Genomic DNA, 19,387 nt, shown 5'->3' with positions numbered 1-19,387 from the left:
TCTAGCTGACATTTCCTCTTTTCTTCAACATCTCATTCTTTGGTACAGAAGAGATAAAATGATTAAGTATATGGACCCCAGGATGATGCATTACTAAGGTTCATTCAAAATATATAATTACTAGAAATAACGTTTTCAAAAACCACATTGTTTTGGTGATAAAAATAAAGGAGAGGGGAGGAGAGAACATGAGGGAATGGCATGGTTGAGATGGAGGAAGAACAGAGAAGGAAAGAAAGGAAAGAGATATCTTGATAGAAGAATCCATTCTGGAGCTAGCAAGAAACCTAGCAGTAGTGAAATTTCCAGGAATCCACAAGGATGACCCCAGCTAAGACCCTGAGCAATAGTGGAGAAGGTGCCTGAACTGGCCTTGCCCTGTAATCAGATTGATGACTACCTTAATTATCATCATCAAACCTTCATCCAACAACTAATGGAAGTAGATATAGAGATCCACAGCAAAGCAATGGGCTGAGTTTCCAGAGTCCAGTCAGAAAAGGAGGAGAGATAATATGAGCAAAGGGACCAAGACCATGATGGGGATACAGCTGGCTTGAGCTAGTGGGAGCGCATTGATTCTGGACTGACAGTGGGGGAACCTGCATAGGACCAAACTAGGCCCTCTGAATGTGGGTGGCAGTTGGGCAGTCTTGGGGCCACTGGCAGTGGGACCAGGATGTATCCCTAGTTCATGAACTGGCTTTTTGGTGCCCATTCTCTATGAAGGGATACCTTGCTCAGTCTAGGTATAGGGGGAAGGGCCTTGGTTCTGCCTCGAAGTGATGTGCCAGACTTCATTGACTCCCCGTGGGAATCTTTACCATCTCTGAGGAGTGGATGGGAGTCGGGGAGGGGAGAGCAAGAGAAGGGGAGGGAGTGGGAATTGGGATTGGTATGTAAAATGAGAAAAGATTATTTTTAATTTTTTTAAAAAAGTAAGTAAAAAATAAACAAACAAAATATAAAGACAGTATGTCACAGTCTTGGCTCTGTAAACAACGTCCATTCATATCCTGGTGCCCTCCATGGGGGAAATGGGGCATCTAATTGACAGCCTGAGCACACGTGTCTGCTCCCTGCCCCCAACCACACTCATTCTCCAATTACAGTGAAATAACAAAAATGATATCTACAACCACAGTTTGATAGATATTTTAGATTTGATATTTTAGATAGAATTTGACAGACCAATAAAGAAAAACCAAAGGAAGACTGCAGCAAAAATCAGTTTAAACATGTGTGTACTGGAGGGGCTTCAAGCTAGGGGTTCTCAGAGTCAGTGCATGGAGGGCTTAGTCAGTGATTATTTGACCTATAAATTGGAAGATCATATTACAAGCTCCTAGGTCAATCAAGGTCCTCCCGGGTCCGTCTTATGCTGTAGTTCTGAAGGAGTTCTGTTGGCTCCCACTCTAAAGCCCTAACATTTGCTTGAAACAGAGAAACAGGAGTGTCCCTCAGAAGGGTCATCTGAACAGAGATGCCATTCAAACAGAACAACACTCTTGTACCGAAGCTAAAGGTGGGGTGAGCAAAGAAGTGGGGAGAAGGCAAGAAATCAGGGGCTTCTTCTGATATCAGAGGTTCCCAGACCTCTTACTCTGGGAAGAGGAAGCTCCTATACCAAGGCAGTCCACTGCAGACCTGACAGTTCTGCCCTGTGTCCCAGAAGCTGGCTTGTCCGTCCCAATCTTCATCAACCTGAAGGCTAAATCAGCCGTTTGGTAGAAGTGCAACAATGTGGAAGAAACACTCAGACTTGGAGATCACTGAAGACAGTGATCTTATACAATTTTATTGTATAAAATTGGTGCGTATGCAAATAGACTCATGAATATTAAATTAAGCAGCAAGGATGTGGCCACCAAGCTCTTCTGGAAGATGGAGAGAAAAGGGGATTTCTGGAAGCTTAGTATCAGTCTCAGAGTTTGCAAGGGAGGGGACATTTAGAAACAAAACAGAGATGACCTCTCCCGTGCCGCAGACAATAAAAACTCTTATTATAAACCTTTTCTTTTATACTTTGATCCATTTCAATCTATGAAACTTTTGCCTTCAGATTATCCTTTTCGGAGGTAGCACCATTCACAACCAGGGCAATTTTGGTACCCAGAAGATGTGTAGTGCTGTTGAGAGGTGGTGTGGATTGCCATGGAAATGGGCCAGGGTCCCTACTAAACCTGGTGCAAGGCACAGGGGAGTTCCACCTAAGGTATCCTTAGTGCCTTAGTGCAGAGGCAGCTGGGAGGCTGCATCCTCTTGGGGTACTCCCTCCCCTGCTTCCTCTAGGCACCCCTCCAACTTTAGTTAACTTCCTTGCTTTGGGGTTCAAAATTATGTCACCTGTTTTTTGTGACTGAGACACTCAGACATCTCGATACTGATGCTTGGTGCCTTTTGGGAGATAGCCTTAGTTCACAGTCTGAGTACAACTGAGGATCTTTGCTGCTGAGCTCTCATTGCTTCTGACAGCTTCCTCTGTGCTAGGTTACATGCAGTTTTAAATAAATAAATCAATAAATTATAAATTCATAGTTATTTAAGTTCTAATTTAAGGTGATTCATATTTTTCCCAATTCTTTGATTTTTTATTTCTATTTCCTTTCCCTTATGCTGGAAATTTTGGTCTGTTTTCATTATATGCACACTATATATAATATATAAAAATTTAAATGACACTTTATATTTTTATGAACAATACTATGAGATACATTTTAGAATTATTTGTAGGTTTTGTCTTATAGTAGGATCCCTCCCACTAAGTGGAAATTCTTATTTTATGTTTTCTTTTTTTGTGCATATGTGATACCTTCTTTATTATTTTATTTTATGACTTTAAAAAATACCAACCCAAATTCCCACTTCCTTCCCTCCTCCCACTGCCCTCCCACTCCCTCCACACCCCCTTACCCCCTTCCCTCCAATCCTAGGAGAGGGCAAGGTACCCTGCCCTGTGGAAGTCCAAGGCCTTTCCCAGGTTAATCAAGGTAATCACATCCAAAGAGAATAGGATCCCAAAAAGACAGTATATGCAGTAGAGATAAATCCCAGTGCCATTGTCATTGGCCCCTCAGTCGGCCCCAACTGTCAACCACATTCAGAGGGACTAGTTTGATCCCATGCTCATTCACTCCCAGTTCAGTTGGAGTTGGTGGGCTCCCATTAGCTCAGGCAAATTGTCTCAGTGGGTGAACCCCTCATGGTCTTGACTTCCTTGCTCATATTCTCACTCCTTCCACTCTTCAACTGGACCTTGGGAGCTCAGTCCAGTGCTCCGATGTGGGTTTCTGCCTCTGTTTCCGTCTGTTGCTGGATGAAGGTTCTATGTTGATATTTAAGATAATCATCAGTCTGACTACAGGGCAAGGCCAGTTTAGGCTCTCTCTCCTCTATTGCTTAGGGTCTTAGCTGGGTCATCCTTGTGGGTTCTTGGGAATTTTTCTAGAGCAGGTTTCTTGCTAACCCCAAAATGGCTCCCTCAGTCAAGATATCTCTTTCCTTGCTCTCATATCTGTCCTTCCTCCCTCAATTGCTTACTTTATTTTATGTGGCTACCCTGATAGGAACGTAGATTTATTCTATTTTTCCTTTGAAAAACAGAAGAAAATAGGCATCGCTTCGCTTACTAGTCTTGGTTTAGTTTGGATTTTAACCATGTAAGGTATGTATCTAGTGCCAGTGTCAAAACTATTTTTGAAGGGCACGCTCAGGTCAGGCAGATTTGTCATCAACCAGGTTCTTCCCGCCTGCCTCTCTGGCTCCTCCTAAAAGTAATTAACTTAAAATTAAATTTCTTTGCTACTTCGTTTCTTTTTGAAAACACAGGCACGCCCACAGATATGTTTTCACACCATCCACTTTGTTGTTTATTTTGCCCTTTAATGAACACATCCTGGAGATCAATCTGTATAATGTGGAGATATTTCTTATTCTGTTTTACACTGGACTTGACAGACGTCATACAATGCACAGGAGAGCCCCAGACACAGAGAATTCGGACTCAAAACATCCAAACAGTAGAGGCTGCTGGGAGCCCTTCAGCTTGACTGCCGTCTCTCTAAGCATAACCTCCGAGGTTCTGATATTTTGGTGTACCCTCGTTTGCTAACTGGGCCTTATAGTTTCCTTTCTCTTCATGTGATCAAGCACACACCAAAAGCAACTTAAGAGAAGGATGGGGTTTGTTTAGATTACAGGTCTCAGTTTGTCACTGAGAGAGGCAACAACAGGAACCCGAGGTAGGAACCTAGAGTCAGGAGCTGAAGCAGAGACTGTGGCCATGTTTACTGGCTTGTTTGCACAGCTTGCTTGGCTTGCGACCTGGGACAACCCAGGCTCACTTGCGCAGGGGTGGTACCACCCACAGTGGGTTAGGACCCTCTTGCCTCAGTCCCTAATTAGGAAAATGCCCCCACAGACTTGTACACAGGGCAGTCTGATGGAGGCAACTCCTGAGTTGTGGTAGCTTCTTCCCAGGTGATTCTAGCTTATGTCAAGTTGGCAAAAAGCTAACCAGACCCCTCTTTTTCACTCACTTGACTATTTCTAGTCATGGACAGTTACAAACAGGGTTGCTGTGCTAAAGAGATCTGTACACTGGCAATTTTACACTCCACCAGAGTATCCTGAGAATCCATTTCCTCGAGGGCAACTAGTGGGTCAGAAAGAACATGTAAATATAACACTGCTAGATGCTGTCTTTCCACCAGCAACGTATGAGACAGCATTTGTGGTCAGACACTTGGCCAACAGAGCATGTGGTCGCTGTTTGAGAATTTTACTAGTCTGATATGTAAGAAATCATATTTCACTGTTTTCCTGTTAAAAGTGAGGTTGAACAACACTTTAAATAGCTATTTTCATGTCTCTCGTCTGTTTATCTGTTTGGTTTATTTTAAGAGTGGGTGAAATTAGTTATTATTTTGGCATTAATGACAACGAGAAGACAGCACATAAATTTGTGGAATTTGAGCTGAAGTGACAAGAAGATGTGTGATTCTAGTTATATTAGAAAATAAGATTGGAAATAAGCATTCTCCAGGCAACTCTGGAAAAGAAGGAGAAAACTACCTTCAAAAGTCAACGGGAGAGATTTTTAAGGTTGGATGCAAAAATGATGAAATACAACATGAATAAAAGCAAAGCCTTTGAAAGTCCTGATTTACGGACGATGGTACGCAAAGAATGGCCAAAGCAGACTGAAGAAATTATTGATGGTAAAAGGAGAAATTCCTAAATGAAAATATAAAACAAGGCCTTTTAAAAAAATGCAATCCCTGGAAGGCCTACGTGCTGCTTCTCAGCGAGGATCAATGTGAACAGGCTTTGAAAACACCTAGCAGAAAACAGTGGTCTGCGCAGACTCGTCGCGAACAAAGAGTGACGGCATCCGTGCAGAGCTGAACATTGGAGACGGGAGAATCATGGGTAAATACTACACAGAGCGGCATACATACCGTGTACAATCTACATGCCACACTGTGTGTACTATGCGTGTGTATAGCTCAACTGTAAAACTGGCAGACGATACATGGAATATTTCTAGGAAACTGTTAATTGCGAAATTTGATTTAGAAAGAGGAAAGCTTTAAATTTACTAGAAGAATTTGAAGGACTCTTAAAAACCAAAAACCAAAAGCAAAAAGCATCCCCACTAAAATGGTGCCAAAGGTCTCTCTGCCTGGCATGCAGAAAGGGAGCCTTTTTCTCTCGGAGCTAACAAGGTAGCTCACATTTTCCTGAGTCTATCAGAGTAAAAAGCAGGAAAAAGCTAACCCAAAACCTGCAGTCCAAAATGAGCGCCTTCAGGGCGAGCTGGAACAGAAGGCCTGCCTAGCCTATGGCTGAGCCCAGGAAGTGGGCCTCTGAGGACCACACAATTTAGGAAGATTAACTCAGCTACAACTTTCATATCATTTACTTTTATGTGTATGTCAGGTTTGCCTCCATGCATCATGTGTGTGCAGTGCCCATGGAGGCCAGAAGAACCTGAGACTAGGGTTACAGTGAGCTGCCATGGGGGTGCTGGAAATCAAACCCGTGCTCCTAGCCACTAAGCCGTCTCTCCAGCCCCTCACCTAAAACCTTTAATGGCTTGTCAGGTTCCAAATGTGAGACACCACGAGAGCACAGATCCGCTGGGCACTGCAGGCACTGACAGCCGTACAGATCTTGGTCATGATGCTACAGGGAAGTAACTATGGGAACTCCAGTAAACCGCAGGCCTGGGCTGGGTGGAAAGGGAGGAGCTCTTACCACCAGGACACAGTGAAATTCCACATGGTGGAGACAGAGAAGAGAAAGGAAAATTTGCATCCAGAGGAGGCTTAACAAACTGTTCCTTGACCGGAACACTAGCTGAAGTTAACACTGGAGAGAGGGTAGGCCCCCAAGACAACCCCCAACCCAGTCCAAACCCGGGGTACACCTGGAGTTTTGCTAGTAAGCAGCAAATGGCAGTGTGGTGGTTTGAATGAAAACGGCCCCCACGGGCTCATAGGGAGTGGGAATTATATGAAAGGATTAAAGAGATGTGGCTTTGTTGGAGGAAGTATGTCCCTGGGAGTGGGCTTTGAGGTTTCAGAAGCTCAAGCCAGGCCCAGGGGCTTGCTCTCTCTTTCTTCCTGCGGATCCAGAAGTAGAACTCTCATGCACCATGAGAACCAGCACCGTGTCTGCCGGCACACTGCCGTGCCTTCCACCATGACGATAACGGACTAAACCTCTGAGCCTGTAAAACCAGCTCCAGCTTAAATGGTTTCCTTTTTAAGAGAGGCTGTGGTCGTGGTGTCTCTTCATAGCAATAGAAATTCTAAGACAACAGTGACCTATTGCTGAAAGAACAATCCAGAATGACTCCTCTATGTGGTGCACGTGTACGGTGAAGACCTGAAGTCAGGATAAAAGGAACATTGAGAACCCCATCACATGCATACACACCCCAATAACTAGTCCTTATGTCAAGCCCTGATGAGCTCACGAAGGGTTACATTCATCCACCCTCCTGTACCAGTGGATGGGCAGTGGGAGAAGTTGTCTGGTCCAGTGAGGACGTGCATAGGATTTATCTCCGCCTCTACTGTCCTTTGTAAAGGATTTGGCATTTAAGGATAAGTGGTAAGATTATTTAGAATGAAGAAGAAAATAAAAAGATGAGCCAAGTGATTTTCTGTGTGAATTCTGTAACATCTTCAAGGGACATGAAAATTTTTGCTTAAGTCATTCAGGAAGAAGAAAACGGGTGCGATCAACGAAGAGCCAAGAGGAGGGGAAACAGAATCTTAACATTAATGGAAGTTTCATGAAATGGGACAGAGATGTGTCATATTTGTTGTTGTTAAAAATAATAATAATGCTGGCATGCCCCGGCAGGCTCGCAGAGCAGCCTCTAGTCCGACAAGGACAGCTGTGGGTCCCTGCAAGATCCCCAGGGTGGCAGGCTGGTCCTGCCATGCAGCCCGGAGAGCAGGCGGGTGGGTGCGGTGGATAAAACACTTACAGGGCATAATAAATAGATGTAAGGCTAAACATAAAGGGAAACATTTACTACTTAAAGAGACAGACAGAGAGACATGGAGACAGACATAGAAGAGACACAGAGAAGACGACTCATGTGCACACTCCGAGAGAGGGGGACAGAAGTGGAAGGGGTTAAGATGGCTACGAGGGGGTCAGAAGTGGCTGGGAGTGGGCGTGGCTTGCCCCTTAAAGGGACCAGAGACCAAAAGGAATAACAATATTTACAAGTCCCCAGCTGTCATGCGATTGGATATAAACTTGTGAGGTTTCACCATGGCGTGAGGTTCCTGTCTTGCTCTGGGGTCACCGTGGGAGGTGGGTTCTTTTCCCTTTCCCAGAGATCTGGAGAAATCACATCTGTTCTGGTTTGTGGAGACTACATTGGAAGGTAAGTTCTTTCTAAAACAAGTTTTTTTATCTGGTTTGATCCACAGACCATGACAAGATACAAGCATTACCAAACTTGGCAGAATCAGGAGCAGGAATGCCCACCTGGGTTTTCAAAAATTGCTTGAAAATGGAATCTATACTGATTAGCAAGGGGCTTGCCTTGCAACCTCACAAGCTCAGTGTTGTGGGCCCACATCTCAGGGGCCCCATCCAGCTCCAGACCTGCTCAGGGTCTGTGTCATGGTGACCTGCCGGTCACAGTGAGCAAGTAGGGGCTGCCTCCTTCCAGTGCCAGAAGTTCCTTGACTTGCTCTTTGTCCTTCGCCAGTCTCAAAACCTCCCTTCCGTTCAATCTTCTCCTGAGTGGGGGAGGGAGGAGGGGGCGGCAGAGGAAAAGGTTTAAAAGCGAAGAAAACAAGAAGGAGGAGGAAGTGACCAGCGCGCAGTGAACCCTCAAGTGTGAAAGGTTAATCCGGAAAGCACTTAGTAATCACCACCACGAGGTCAGACTGGGTGGCATCTCCTCTTGCGCACAGGCTGCCCCCTCCGCCTCCTGCAGAGGCTCGCTTCCTGAGCCCAGGTGACCTTCTGAAATCCGCACCTCTGCCTCCGTGCCTGGCATCAGGCCCTTCCTGCGCCACCGCCTCCACCAGCCGCCAGATGTTCTGAGTTACCCCCAGCCTGTCTGTGCACCCTAGAGACAGAAGCTTGGGTCTTAGGGCCCTGTCTGTGTGTACTGCAGAGTGTGAGAAACACACACACACACACACACACACACACAGAGCCAATTTCCGGTGTATTCTAATGTGAACCCAGAGGCCGGACAGTGCCTGGAACTCAGCGGCACACAATGTTCAGAACAGTGCTCATGGGTCTGTCATGCCCAAGGGAACAGTGTGGAAAGTCATTTACGTCTTAAGACGTTTGACTGATGGCCAAATAACATGTTACTGTTGTTAGGTCCAAATGAAACACCAGTTCCCCAAACTCCAAAAGGCAGTTCAGATATCCAGAAATGAGCTCACCCTAGACCATAGGAAGATTTCTGGGGGTTAGATGAAAGCCAATATCCCTCAGGAACTTGTGAAGCCTAAGCCGTTCCTCCCACCAAAAGAAGCCATGTCCCTTATCAATGACAAAGGGGACTAATGGCTACCTGTGGTATGATTAGCTTGCCAAAGGGCATGCTGGCCTTCAGGCTCCCTCAGTGTCACAAGTGCCTGCTATACATTTCATATACATTTCAGAGTCCATGCTAGCTAGGCTCCTCCCTTATCACCTCCTCCTCTACCTTAAACTGCCCCCATCTTCTTATGACCCCCCTATTTTTAGATACATATTTTCTCTTTGTCTTTCTCTCTCTCTTGTTCTGCTTCTCTCATGGCCAGATCCAGTCTGCTGGCCATGGTCAGTTGACACCTTTCTCTCTCTGCTCTGACCTCTTCCAGATGCCTCTGGCTGATCTAGCTCTCATATCTACAATTAAAACCTTCCCTTTAACCACACCATGGAATGAACACACTCAGACACCAAATTCTCAGCACGAAGGAGATTTTATTACCCTTGAGGGAAGGGGACTGCCTCTGGGTCAAGGAACTGCGTCTGGGTCAGGGGGGCTGTCTCTGGATCAGGAGACTGTCTCTGGACCAGTGGGCTCTTTCTGGGTCAGGGGTCTGCTTCTGGACCAGGGAGCTCTTTCTGGGTCAGGGGGCTGTCTCTGGATCAGGTGGCTGCCTCTGGGCCAGGGTGGGGGGTGCTGGCTCTGGAACAGAGGGCTGCTTCTGGATCAGGCAAAGACAGCAGCAGGTGCCACTGATGAAGTGCTTTTTAAGGAGAAAGAGAGAAGTCTGTGCTAGGGTGAGTCGGCATGTCCTGATTGGACCTGTTAGCCAGTGTCTCCAAATAATGAATTTTGATTGCTGTATTGTTTGGTGTTTTGGTAGCTGGACAAGTTTTAGTTAGACATAAGGTAATGGCCAAAGAAACCAGACCTTGGTGGCTAGCTTTAAGAATGTAATCTAACAGTTTAGCAAGGCAGAGGCAAGGGGGCCTTGATGCCCCATCTCTCATCAAACTCCTAAAAGCACTCTGTACCCAGAAACAGACTTTGTCTTTTATATACATTTTTTGTGAAGGAACTGACCCTTCCTTCCCATGGTGCTTTCTGTATTTTGCCATATTTCACTGAAATTCTTAGGAAGACACCACTAGTATGTTTATAATGCCGTAGCTTGTGTGACTCAGGTTTGGAAGCTGTAACTTCAACGGCTCCTGTTCTCCAGGGTCGTGTAGGCTGAGTGATGCTTGAATGCCTTCTCCAGAAACGGTTGCGAAAGAAGTTGCTCCTCACTCTGTGTGCTTGGACCAGAGTGTCCTTCTACCTGACCGATGAGTTAAGAGCCGTTAGTGAGGGGTTTGTCAATGCCTGTTGACTAAGACGGTGCTCTAAGTTCTTTGCCAGATGCTAGTAGGGCAACCTCATGCTTCAGCGTTAATAATCTACAAGCAGGATGGATGATTCCCTTCTTTTTAACCTAATCATGGAAACAGCTCTCATCTCTGCCTTATTCTGCTCTCTAGAATCAAGTCACTAGGTCCAAGCTCACACTCAAATGCAAGAGATTACTTAGATAGCAGACAGGAGTCATCAGTGACAATCATAGCAACCTGAACACTGGCTGCAGAAAGAGGACGTCAAAGGCTAGACCACAAAGACAATTCCAAGCATAGAAGATGGATGTAGTTCAAGGTTAGAACTGAAGCTGACATATGTCAGGGTCAGCGGGTAGAAGGACGAAGCGCCTGCCATTGTGTTTGATCTGCAGCGTCTTCCTGTCTCCCCTAGCCCTAACACAAAGGCGGAACTAAGGAAATGGTAGGTACGAGGGGAAAGGATATTAGTAGAAACACCACAACGCTACATAAGTAAACACTGTCCCATTGGAAAAGCAGACGACAACGGAGTAGTGTAGAAAGCATCCAGGCTAAAGGGACTCGGAAGCCCTGGTGGGAAGAAGTCTTTCGGCCTGGTTGTGCCAAGGTATCAACAAAGGTATCAAAGGTAGGAAGTAAGGCATGAAGCAGATCTAGAATAAGGGGTTTGCAACCAGTCTGACAAGAGCAACAAAGCAAACTTCAGGCAGAGTACATACAGTAGCTCCGAGAATACTTCGAAGGCAATGTTACACAGAGCCAAGGCATAGGGGAAAGGGTGAGGAACATTGCTTGGCAACATCTGCAAAGATAACTTTTACTGACATATCTTAGGGGGAAGGCTTCAGATTTTTCAGGGCCTTTAATCTGCCAGTGTGCCATGGGAAGGTGTGTGGGGGATAGAGGGTGAGGAATGTAGTAGGAGACTTTCCTGCCATGGTCTTTCTTGGTAGATGCAATGGCTACAACGTGCTGCAACCTTGTAGGGAATCCTCTTAGATCTAAGGCCTGCAGATCTTTGTTGAGAGCAGGAGGAGACTTGGGTGAAACATTTATCATGAACCAGGAATGCTGGCCTGCACTCAAGTCATATAGAATAAATACTAAGTACCTGTCAGCCAGTGATGATGATGGGGTGGTAACATCTGCACCCCAACAATGAGAAGGATTCCAAAGTAGGATTTAAACAGCAATTATCACATCATCCTCTCTTACAGCCATCCCCACGTGCCCCCAAATAGTCCCTTCTCCAGAATGTTCCTTTCCTAGAATTCTCTCCTGTCAACAGAAGGATCACTCCCTGGCTTGCTCCTGGGGCATTTCCCAATATCTGAGCCCTGGGGCAATGAAGGGCAGAGTCACTGAGGTAGCAAGACAAAGACACCCAGCGTCCCAGAGAAATGTCTTCATAGTACAGAAAGGGAAAATGAAATCAGGAAAGGCTTCCTTGCCAGACAACAAAAGCAATAGCTTCCAGAGAGATGTTAACTTCTGTAGTTTTTGGCAGTGAATCCCCTACAGTGAGGGTTGAGAGACGAGTGCCTTCGTAATCCAAAGGTTCAGGGCCTCTCCTCGAGCACCTGTGAGCAGCTGAGCTCCTACCCACGCACCAGGAGCAAACTGGCTACGTGCAACCTCCCCTTCCTGGAGGACACAGTGTGATGTCTCCAGGCTCCCCCGGGAGGATATTACAGTAACTTTCAGTGGTTAATGAATAGCTTCCTGGTGCCCGCTTCACTTAATTGTTCAAAGGCCATTTATTCCTGTGTATAAGACTGCGACCGAGCTAATGAGTGCACTTCCCTGAGAAAGCCTGGAAGCAGAGGAGTGGCGGGGTCAGCCGGGCTCTGGAGAAGCAGGGATGCAGAACAGGGCTAGTCTAATCCTCTGTGCCCTCTCCCTCCTCGCAGGCTTTCTGATGATCTGCTTAGGGGGCTACTTCATCTCCAACTCTGTGGTCCACTCTCAGAGGAATCTGGTCATGGCCTACGTGCTCCTGCCTATGGGGTTTGTGATCCTCCTGAGTGGAATTTTTTGGGCCACTTACCGCCAAGCAAATGAAAACAAAGAGATGTTCAGTTATGTGCTGAGACAGCACCTTGCTTCCCAGGACCCGCCCCTGGCCACAATCGACAGGTACGTGCTGAGCGCCGGAGGACATGAGAAGGGCTGAGGTGAGCTACAATGTGGGAGGGAAGTGGAGTGACGTTTAATTGCACAGTGGAGCCACTGACTATAGGGCCATTTGCTCTGGGGTCACAGTGTAGAAGAATAAGGCTGCTATTGGGGAGACCAATGAGGCAAGGGGGAGTTTTCTTAAGGTAAGATCCTCACACTCCTAATAAAAACTCACACACAGCATATGAAGGGGCACAGCTCCTAGGTTCTTACATTTGGGGGTGACTCTAGTGAAAGGCAGATGATGACTAGGTGGTCCTTATAACCTGAGTTATAATGAAAGTCCCAGACCAAATTCCACCCACGATAAGCGAGCGAGCAGACATCAAGTCAGTCATCAACTCCTGTGACTAAGGGAAGTTCTAGGTAACTGTCCTTTTCAGTGGTCTGCTCTCATCTTGCGTGAAGGATGCATTCCAAGCAAGATGATAACATGCCCATCAAAGATGGAAAAGCAAATGACAGCATGAACACATATGCATTGCAATATTAATTGATCTTAAGAGGGAACAAAATAATTGAGACCTGCTATAGGTGACTACACACTGAAAATATTATGCCAAGTGACCCCCACTCGTCAGAAAGGACAACGGCTGCACCATTCCACTTGCACCAAGAAGCAACCACAGAGAGGAAATAGGACAGTGGTCCCTAGGCCTGAAGGGCACATGTCAGGGGAAGTGAACAGTTGCTATTTGATGACTATGGGGTTGTAGTCTGGAGAGATACAAAAGTTCAAGAGATGCTTTGCAGCAATATAAGATCACTAAATACCACTAACACCCTTACAAGTAACACATGCTACGTTATTTGTATTTTACCAAAACAGAAAAGTCAAGGATTTGGGTAAACCTTGTGGTCAGTTAATTTAGCATCAATCCCCTGATTCTTGTCCAAACACAAGAACACGAGGTACAGGAAGTAAGAATCCACACGTCCTTTTGTGCTCTTCATGCATGAGTAGGAAGTCCATAAAACATCTTCGTTATCCCATGCACACTGAATAAGAGTCCTCTCGCCCATGGCTGTGCATTGTTGATATCCATCACACCATTCACACATGTTTCCAAGGTTAATTAGACCAACCAGGAAGAAGTTCTTTGGGTTTAATGAAAAATTAAGATAACAGGAGCTATTTAGTAGATGTTTCTGGAGTGATCGAGGGTGTGTGTGCTGTTTTATTTTGATGTGTGTGTGTGTGTGTGTGTGTGTGTGTGTGTGTGTGTGTATCTACCTCTACAGTATGGATTTCTGCTAACAGTAGCTGAGTGCCTTCAGGATGCACCTGAAATTTACCAACACAGTCATATGTATTCTCTTGTCTGGAGTATTCAAAAGTAAATCATGGCTGTCTTGACACCCCTATCTCACTGCTCCTTCCTGCTGCAACCTGAGAAGCTCACCCCACAGAGTTAAATGGAAAAAAAAATCCCTATCTCAAAACTCTGCACTCCAAATAGCAGAGGTATCCAAGCAAATGTCCCTCTGGTGGTGGAATTTACGGTAGCTGTCCTCCTGGAGTCTCTCACGTGGTTCCAGGGAAGGATTCACCTTTCTGTCCCCATGACTCAGCCTCAGCTATTCCCAGGGAAGGTTGAGACTTACGTGGTACAGTAGACAGCTCCTTCAGCGATTTGGCCTTAGGCCTTGTGACATTTGGAAAGGAGCAGTGGCTCCAAATGGCAGACGTGGTAGACCTCGTTCTGTTTTGGTTACTCACCATAAACACTCCGCTGGGCACCGGGTAGATTGCCTCTATAAATACACAACTCAGGCGTGCTTGCCCTGGCTCTCTTCCGCTCCTCCCACCCTCACCTTCATTCATGGCAGAGGAGCCAGGAGGATTTAGTAATTGCTTAGATGGGCAAGATGATGAACAGGCCCATCAACTGGGGTGAATGACCTTAGCCACGGGCAGGCCAGCCTAGCAATGCTGCAGCTGAGCACCTCCCAAATCTCTAAGCTGAAGCCTCTTGAGGCCTGAGCAGGTTTCCTGGGTTTCCTCTGAAACCAGCTGCCCAGGGCTTGACCATGTGTCAGGAGAGACGGGTGGCATCTCTCAGGTCAGAGACCTGCATGGAATTGTTTTCCCTTCTTATTTTGTTGCTTGTGAGAGTCAGAGGCCTTGAGAGCAAGGGAGTGGAGGACAAGGTGTGGTGAGGATTGAGTATTGGCTAAAGAGAGGTTCATGGTCAAAGTCTCCACATCACCTCAGGACGCGCACTGATAAGGATAGCGCACTGAATGACTGCTTCCTGGACTCTTTCAACAAACAAGGAGGAAGAGCTTGGCATACCTGTCAGGAACAGGCGGACTGCTGACTGGAAGGGAGTCGATTCCACAGGAAGGGTGTGCAGTTTTTAGAAACTGGCAGCGTCAGAAAAGTACATCTGTTTCAAAGTCAGTGTTTCCTAGCAGTTTAGCTTCACACGATGTGAGCTGAGAGAGGCAGACATATGCTTCTTCACCACCGAGACCTAAATAACACATGCATCTCTGTGGCATTTCATCTCACAGGCCCGATTTTTATCCCCCGACTTATGAAGAAAGCCTGGATGCTGAGAAACAGGCCTGCCCTGCAGACAGAGGCCTCCTGGGATTTCCTCCTCCTCTGTATTCAGCAACAAATCTGGATCTTGAAGATGAAGATGACCCGCGACCCGAGGCCCCACCACCCTACCAGGAGAGCATGGCAGATGTAGTAGTGCCAGCAAAGACACAGGATGCCGAGGGACCAAGAACAGTGCCAAGGGCAGGGCATGCTCTCCAGCGCTCAGAACTCACCAGCTGCTGAGGGGACAGGCCGGCCAGGGACTGGGAAGCAGCTCTGCCAGTCTGCATTAGAGCAAGGCCACCATGGGTTCAAGGGACTCACATTCAGCCTTGCCAGGGCAGCGTGGGGTTCTTGAAGGACACAGCCACCATCAGGAAGTTGGTGTAGAGAATTCCCACTAAGCCCAACCCGGGTGAACCTTAGCCTGAAGAGAAGACAGAATGCCAGGCTCCCTTCTAACCCCGTGATCTCAACTCAAGCCTGGAGGGGCCCTTGGGTGGGGCTGCAACAGCCTGTCATGTACTGTGTCAAAAGAGTCTCAAAGGGAAGATGCCTGGGAGGCTGCGTTGGAGTCACCCACTGACTGTGCTACCTGAGGGACACCATAGCTCTCACATATCATGGGAGGGGCCCTAGGAACCGAGGAACGTCATTTTGTATAGTTTTATTTTAATTATCTATGTTTTCTTTCTGTGTGAAAGGGAAGAGACTACAATATTTGCTTTCAAATGGTTCAAACACAAAGTGTGGAGTTATCTCTTAAAGAGGTTCTCATATAGGCACATAGGGGTTCTTACAGATTCAAGCTGACTAGATAGAATACGAATTCATCATCCAGGGAGTCAAGGACGACTGATGCTAATACACAACTTATCACAAAGCTCGAGAAGTTTAAAAAATGTTTATAGGCAGTTTTCCAAGATGCCCCCCCTTTCAAATTCAGAATGTCAGAGATTAAAAACTGTAAGGCCATGTTTCCATTACCAAGGATGCTTTCTGTGTCTCCAGATAGAGAACTAGACTTCTAGACTTAAAAAATCCAGTGGTCCCTCCTTGACTTTAATTTCCATGGGAGAGTTTTTAAAATCAGAGAACAGGCTGGGTGGGGGGTGGAAAGTGACAGGACACACAGGCTGGGGCTTTTACATGTGAATGAGGATATCCATCTCCCGGCCTCATGTTTTTTCTCTACCGAGTAAGGCATCTGGGTCCAGGCTGATATCTAACAGTTATAACACGCCTTCCAAGAGGTGAGTAGACTAGCCTTTCCATGCATGTTATTAGCCCCCACCCCATCTTTAAGAGGTGGATGCTACAACCATCCCTGTTTTAGGGATGTGTCAACCGAGGCTCTGAGCATTCAGGAAATGGTCTCAAGTGGCCTCAAGAAAGGTGAATAGCCTAAGGTACATGAGAGGTGTTATTACCTCAGAATTTTGAGCAGGTGGGCTATTTTTTTTCTCTGTCCAGGACACAGCTTAGATTTCTTGCTCCATGTCAAAAGTGAGCCCTAAGAGAAAGCAGTGTTCCAGGTCACTGCTGTGCTATCCACCCTTGAAGAAGCAGCTGAGGTAGCTTTAGGATTATTTGACTTCTTGGTTAAAATATGCCGAACTGTTTCCGCCTGTGAAATGGGCCCTCCGAGCGCAGTTTTCCTGAAACCTCCAGAGGACAGCCACCATGATGGGCCCAGGAGAAGAGCCTTTGGAAACTCACAGGGAACGATGACATCTTTCAAGAAGAGTGTCATCAAGGTGGGACTGGGTGTCCATGGTTTCCACTCCTCCACTGATGCAGAGATGACACATAAGAAGCCAAAAGAGCAAAGCCCTACTCCACGAAGCACACCTGTGTGAGTCTCCACGTTGAGTTCTTGACAATGAGGGAATCACTAGCTAGGCCATGGATGACTGTTGAGCAGGAAGGTGACCATTTATTAACAACACAATTTGTCATCCTCTTCTTGTCATCTCTTTCCATCCCCCTACCAAGCAGTTTTCCCTACTGGCCGGAATGACAAACATTATTGGACTTCTACCCAGATTTGCACACAGAATAGATAGTTTTTCTACCACCAGGGGTCAGAGGAACCCAGTCTTCAATCTGGTTTGCAAACACTGTGTTAGTCTCCGTAAGGCAATAAATTTTGTATTCAAAGTCTTTTTGTCATTTATTTTGTGGGTGTGTGTTGTACATGCACGTGTATGTGCCCAAGAGCGTGTGTGTGAACATGCATGGGGTAGTCGGGGCTGTTGTTTCAGACAGGCTGGCTGGCATGTGAATTTCCAGGGATCTTTCTGGGGTTCCTGGCACAAGTGAGGATTTAAGGTGCTCCTCACACTTTGTCAGCAAACAGGCTAACCCCTAAGCCACCTCTCCATTACCTCTGACTTTCTTCCTCCTTCCTTCCTTCCTTCCTTCCTTCCTTCCTTCCTTCCTTCCTTCCTTCCTTCCTTCCTTCTTTCCTCCTTTCCTCTCTCCCTCCCTTCTCTCTCCTTTCCCTTCCTTCCTTCCTTCCTTCCTTCCTTCCTTCCTTCCTTCCTTCCTTCCTTCCTTCCTTCCCTTTTTGTATCAGCAAAAGAAATCAGTAGAGGACTCCAAGTCATAGCAGCATTTTCCATACTATCAAGATGAGTTTATATTCCTACAAACCCAAACTTGACTGATACCAGCTGCTGCTTCAGAAAACAACCTGGGGCTTCCTTTTTAAAAAGAATAGTAAAATTGGACATGGCGGACACTTGTAACTCAAGCACTTGTGAGGTAGAAGCTGTAGGATCAGTTCAGCCTTGGAAGGGAGGGAGGGAGGGGGAGAAGGAGGGATGGGGAGAAGAAGGGAGGAAAGGAGAAGGAGAGGAAAGAAGGGAGAGAGAGATAAGAAGGAGAGAGAGAGAAAAAGAAAAGAAAACCAGCACTAAAACATAATCATTGACGTGTTTCTAACACATGTACTCTGATTCAGGAGTCAAGAACCTGGGTATCAAGAAAAACAACCTTTGATTTTCGAGTCTCAGCAACTAAAATCCACCGGGCAAGACAAACAAATGTGTCCTGCTGTGTATAGTCAATGGCACATTATTATCCCCTGCGGGGTGCACTCAGGGACAGCAGTGCTGGCATCTTCCTTCTCTCTCAGGTGCGTGATAAATGAGATGTTGCTGGGTTAGGAGCCGTGGCCCCATGGATACGGAGGAGGGCATTTGGACTGAGACGATGGAGAGAGGAAAGTCTCCATGGCAGAGGACCCTTACCATTCTCCCTCATCCCCAGTGTGAATCATAGAGCCCCTGCCCCCAGTGAACAGTTTCATGTTGTTCCTTTGATCAACAAGTTTAAATAATTGTCACCAGCACCTAGAAGATCAGGATGGCAAGGTCAGCATACAGTACATGATGCTGGATCTTTGCATAGCTGAGATGGACTGGCTCTGTCTTGACCCCTCCATGCAAAAACTCAGTTTTTTTTTGTTTTGTTTTGTTTTTGTACTGACACATCTGTTTGTCTTTCAAGATTTTGCCATAGTCTGTTGTTTTCAGTGAAACATCAATCAAGCTCACCTACGGGGCACGGCACATGCTGGGTGCTGAACGAAATGGAAAGAGGAGAGAGAACTATGCATTTGTTACTCCACTGTGGTCTCTCCAGCTCCATGACAACCCGGGTGACTCACACAATAGTGAGCTGGCTATTGCAGGGGCGATTTCTGCGGGTAAAGCCTCCAGCTGGCTGAAGTAGTCGAGCGGGCATTCTGCTAAGCTCTTGCCGTTTGGAACTGTTGATGATCCAAACGCCACTTTCCTACTCATGGGCTTGGAGTCATCTTTACTGTCATTATTAGTCTCCACAAATGCTTTGTCATCCTCTACATCAGTCGCAGCTCATGCATCTGGCCACCAAAACTCCCAGGTCATACTATGATTCTTGTCATAATTTAGTGTGGTCAAATTTAGCACAGGGCTCCACCAAGGATGCCTATCGATCTAAGGATTCTTGTGTGAGAGCGCTCATGGCCTGCAAACATGGTGGACGCATCCTGCAGTTTGGAATGGAAAGATCTGATTAATGGTCTCTCTCTAAAGATGGCTACCCTTTTGTATATGTGTACATGCATGTGTGTACATACATGTGGAAGCCAGGGTTCAAGGTCAGGTGTTCTCCACCTTAGTTTCTGAGACAGCTTACCACCTGAACCATCTTCCTAACCCCCTCCTGTTTTTTAAAAGTGTGATGAAGAAGTCCAAGAATCTTAGGTGAAACAAAAAAACCTTTTGTTTTGGGGGAATAGCTGACACCTGGCAAGTAGGGTATTGA

General features: G+C 46.4%; 1 protein-coding gene across 1 annotated transcript; it reads left to right on the top strand.

Moving 5' to 3' along the window:
* Positions 1-12,109: 12,109 nt before the first annotated feature.
* Positions 12,110-17,233, top strand: Tmem252 (transmembrane protein 252). The gene is made up of 2 exons (XM_048438732.3): positions 12,110-12,480; positions 15,040-17,233. Exons 1-2 carry the CDS (start codon positions 12,206-12,208, stop codon positions 15,314-15,316), a joined length of 552 nt encoding a protein of 183 aa, XP_048294689.2. The 5' UTR covers positions 12,110-12,205; the 3' UTR covers positions 15,317-17,233.
* Positions 17,234-19,387: the final 2,154 nt, after the last annotated feature.

Source organism: Myodes glareolus, chromosome 7, assembly GCF_982192425.1.
Source record: "Myodes glareolus chromosome 7, mMyoGla1.1, whole genome shotgun sequence".
In the NCBI taxonomy this organism is placed as follows: Eukaryota; Metazoa; Chordata; class Mammalia; order Rodentia; family Cricetidae; genus Myodes; species Myodes glareolus.
The sequence above is the reverse complement of the archived record's forward strand: the minus strand, read 5'-3'. Positions and strand labels throughout refer to the sequence as shown.

Bases quoted from the DNA above. Each gene is read 5' to 3' on its own strand.
- Tmem252 (XM_048438732.3), top strand. From the start codon at position 12,206: ATGCAGAACAGGGCTAGTCTAATCCTCTGTGCCCTCTCCCTCCTCGCA. The intron at 12,481-15,039 runs GTACGTGCTGAG...TTCATCTCACAG, and splicing joins CCCCTGGCCACAATCGACAG to GCCCGATTTTTATCCCCCGA.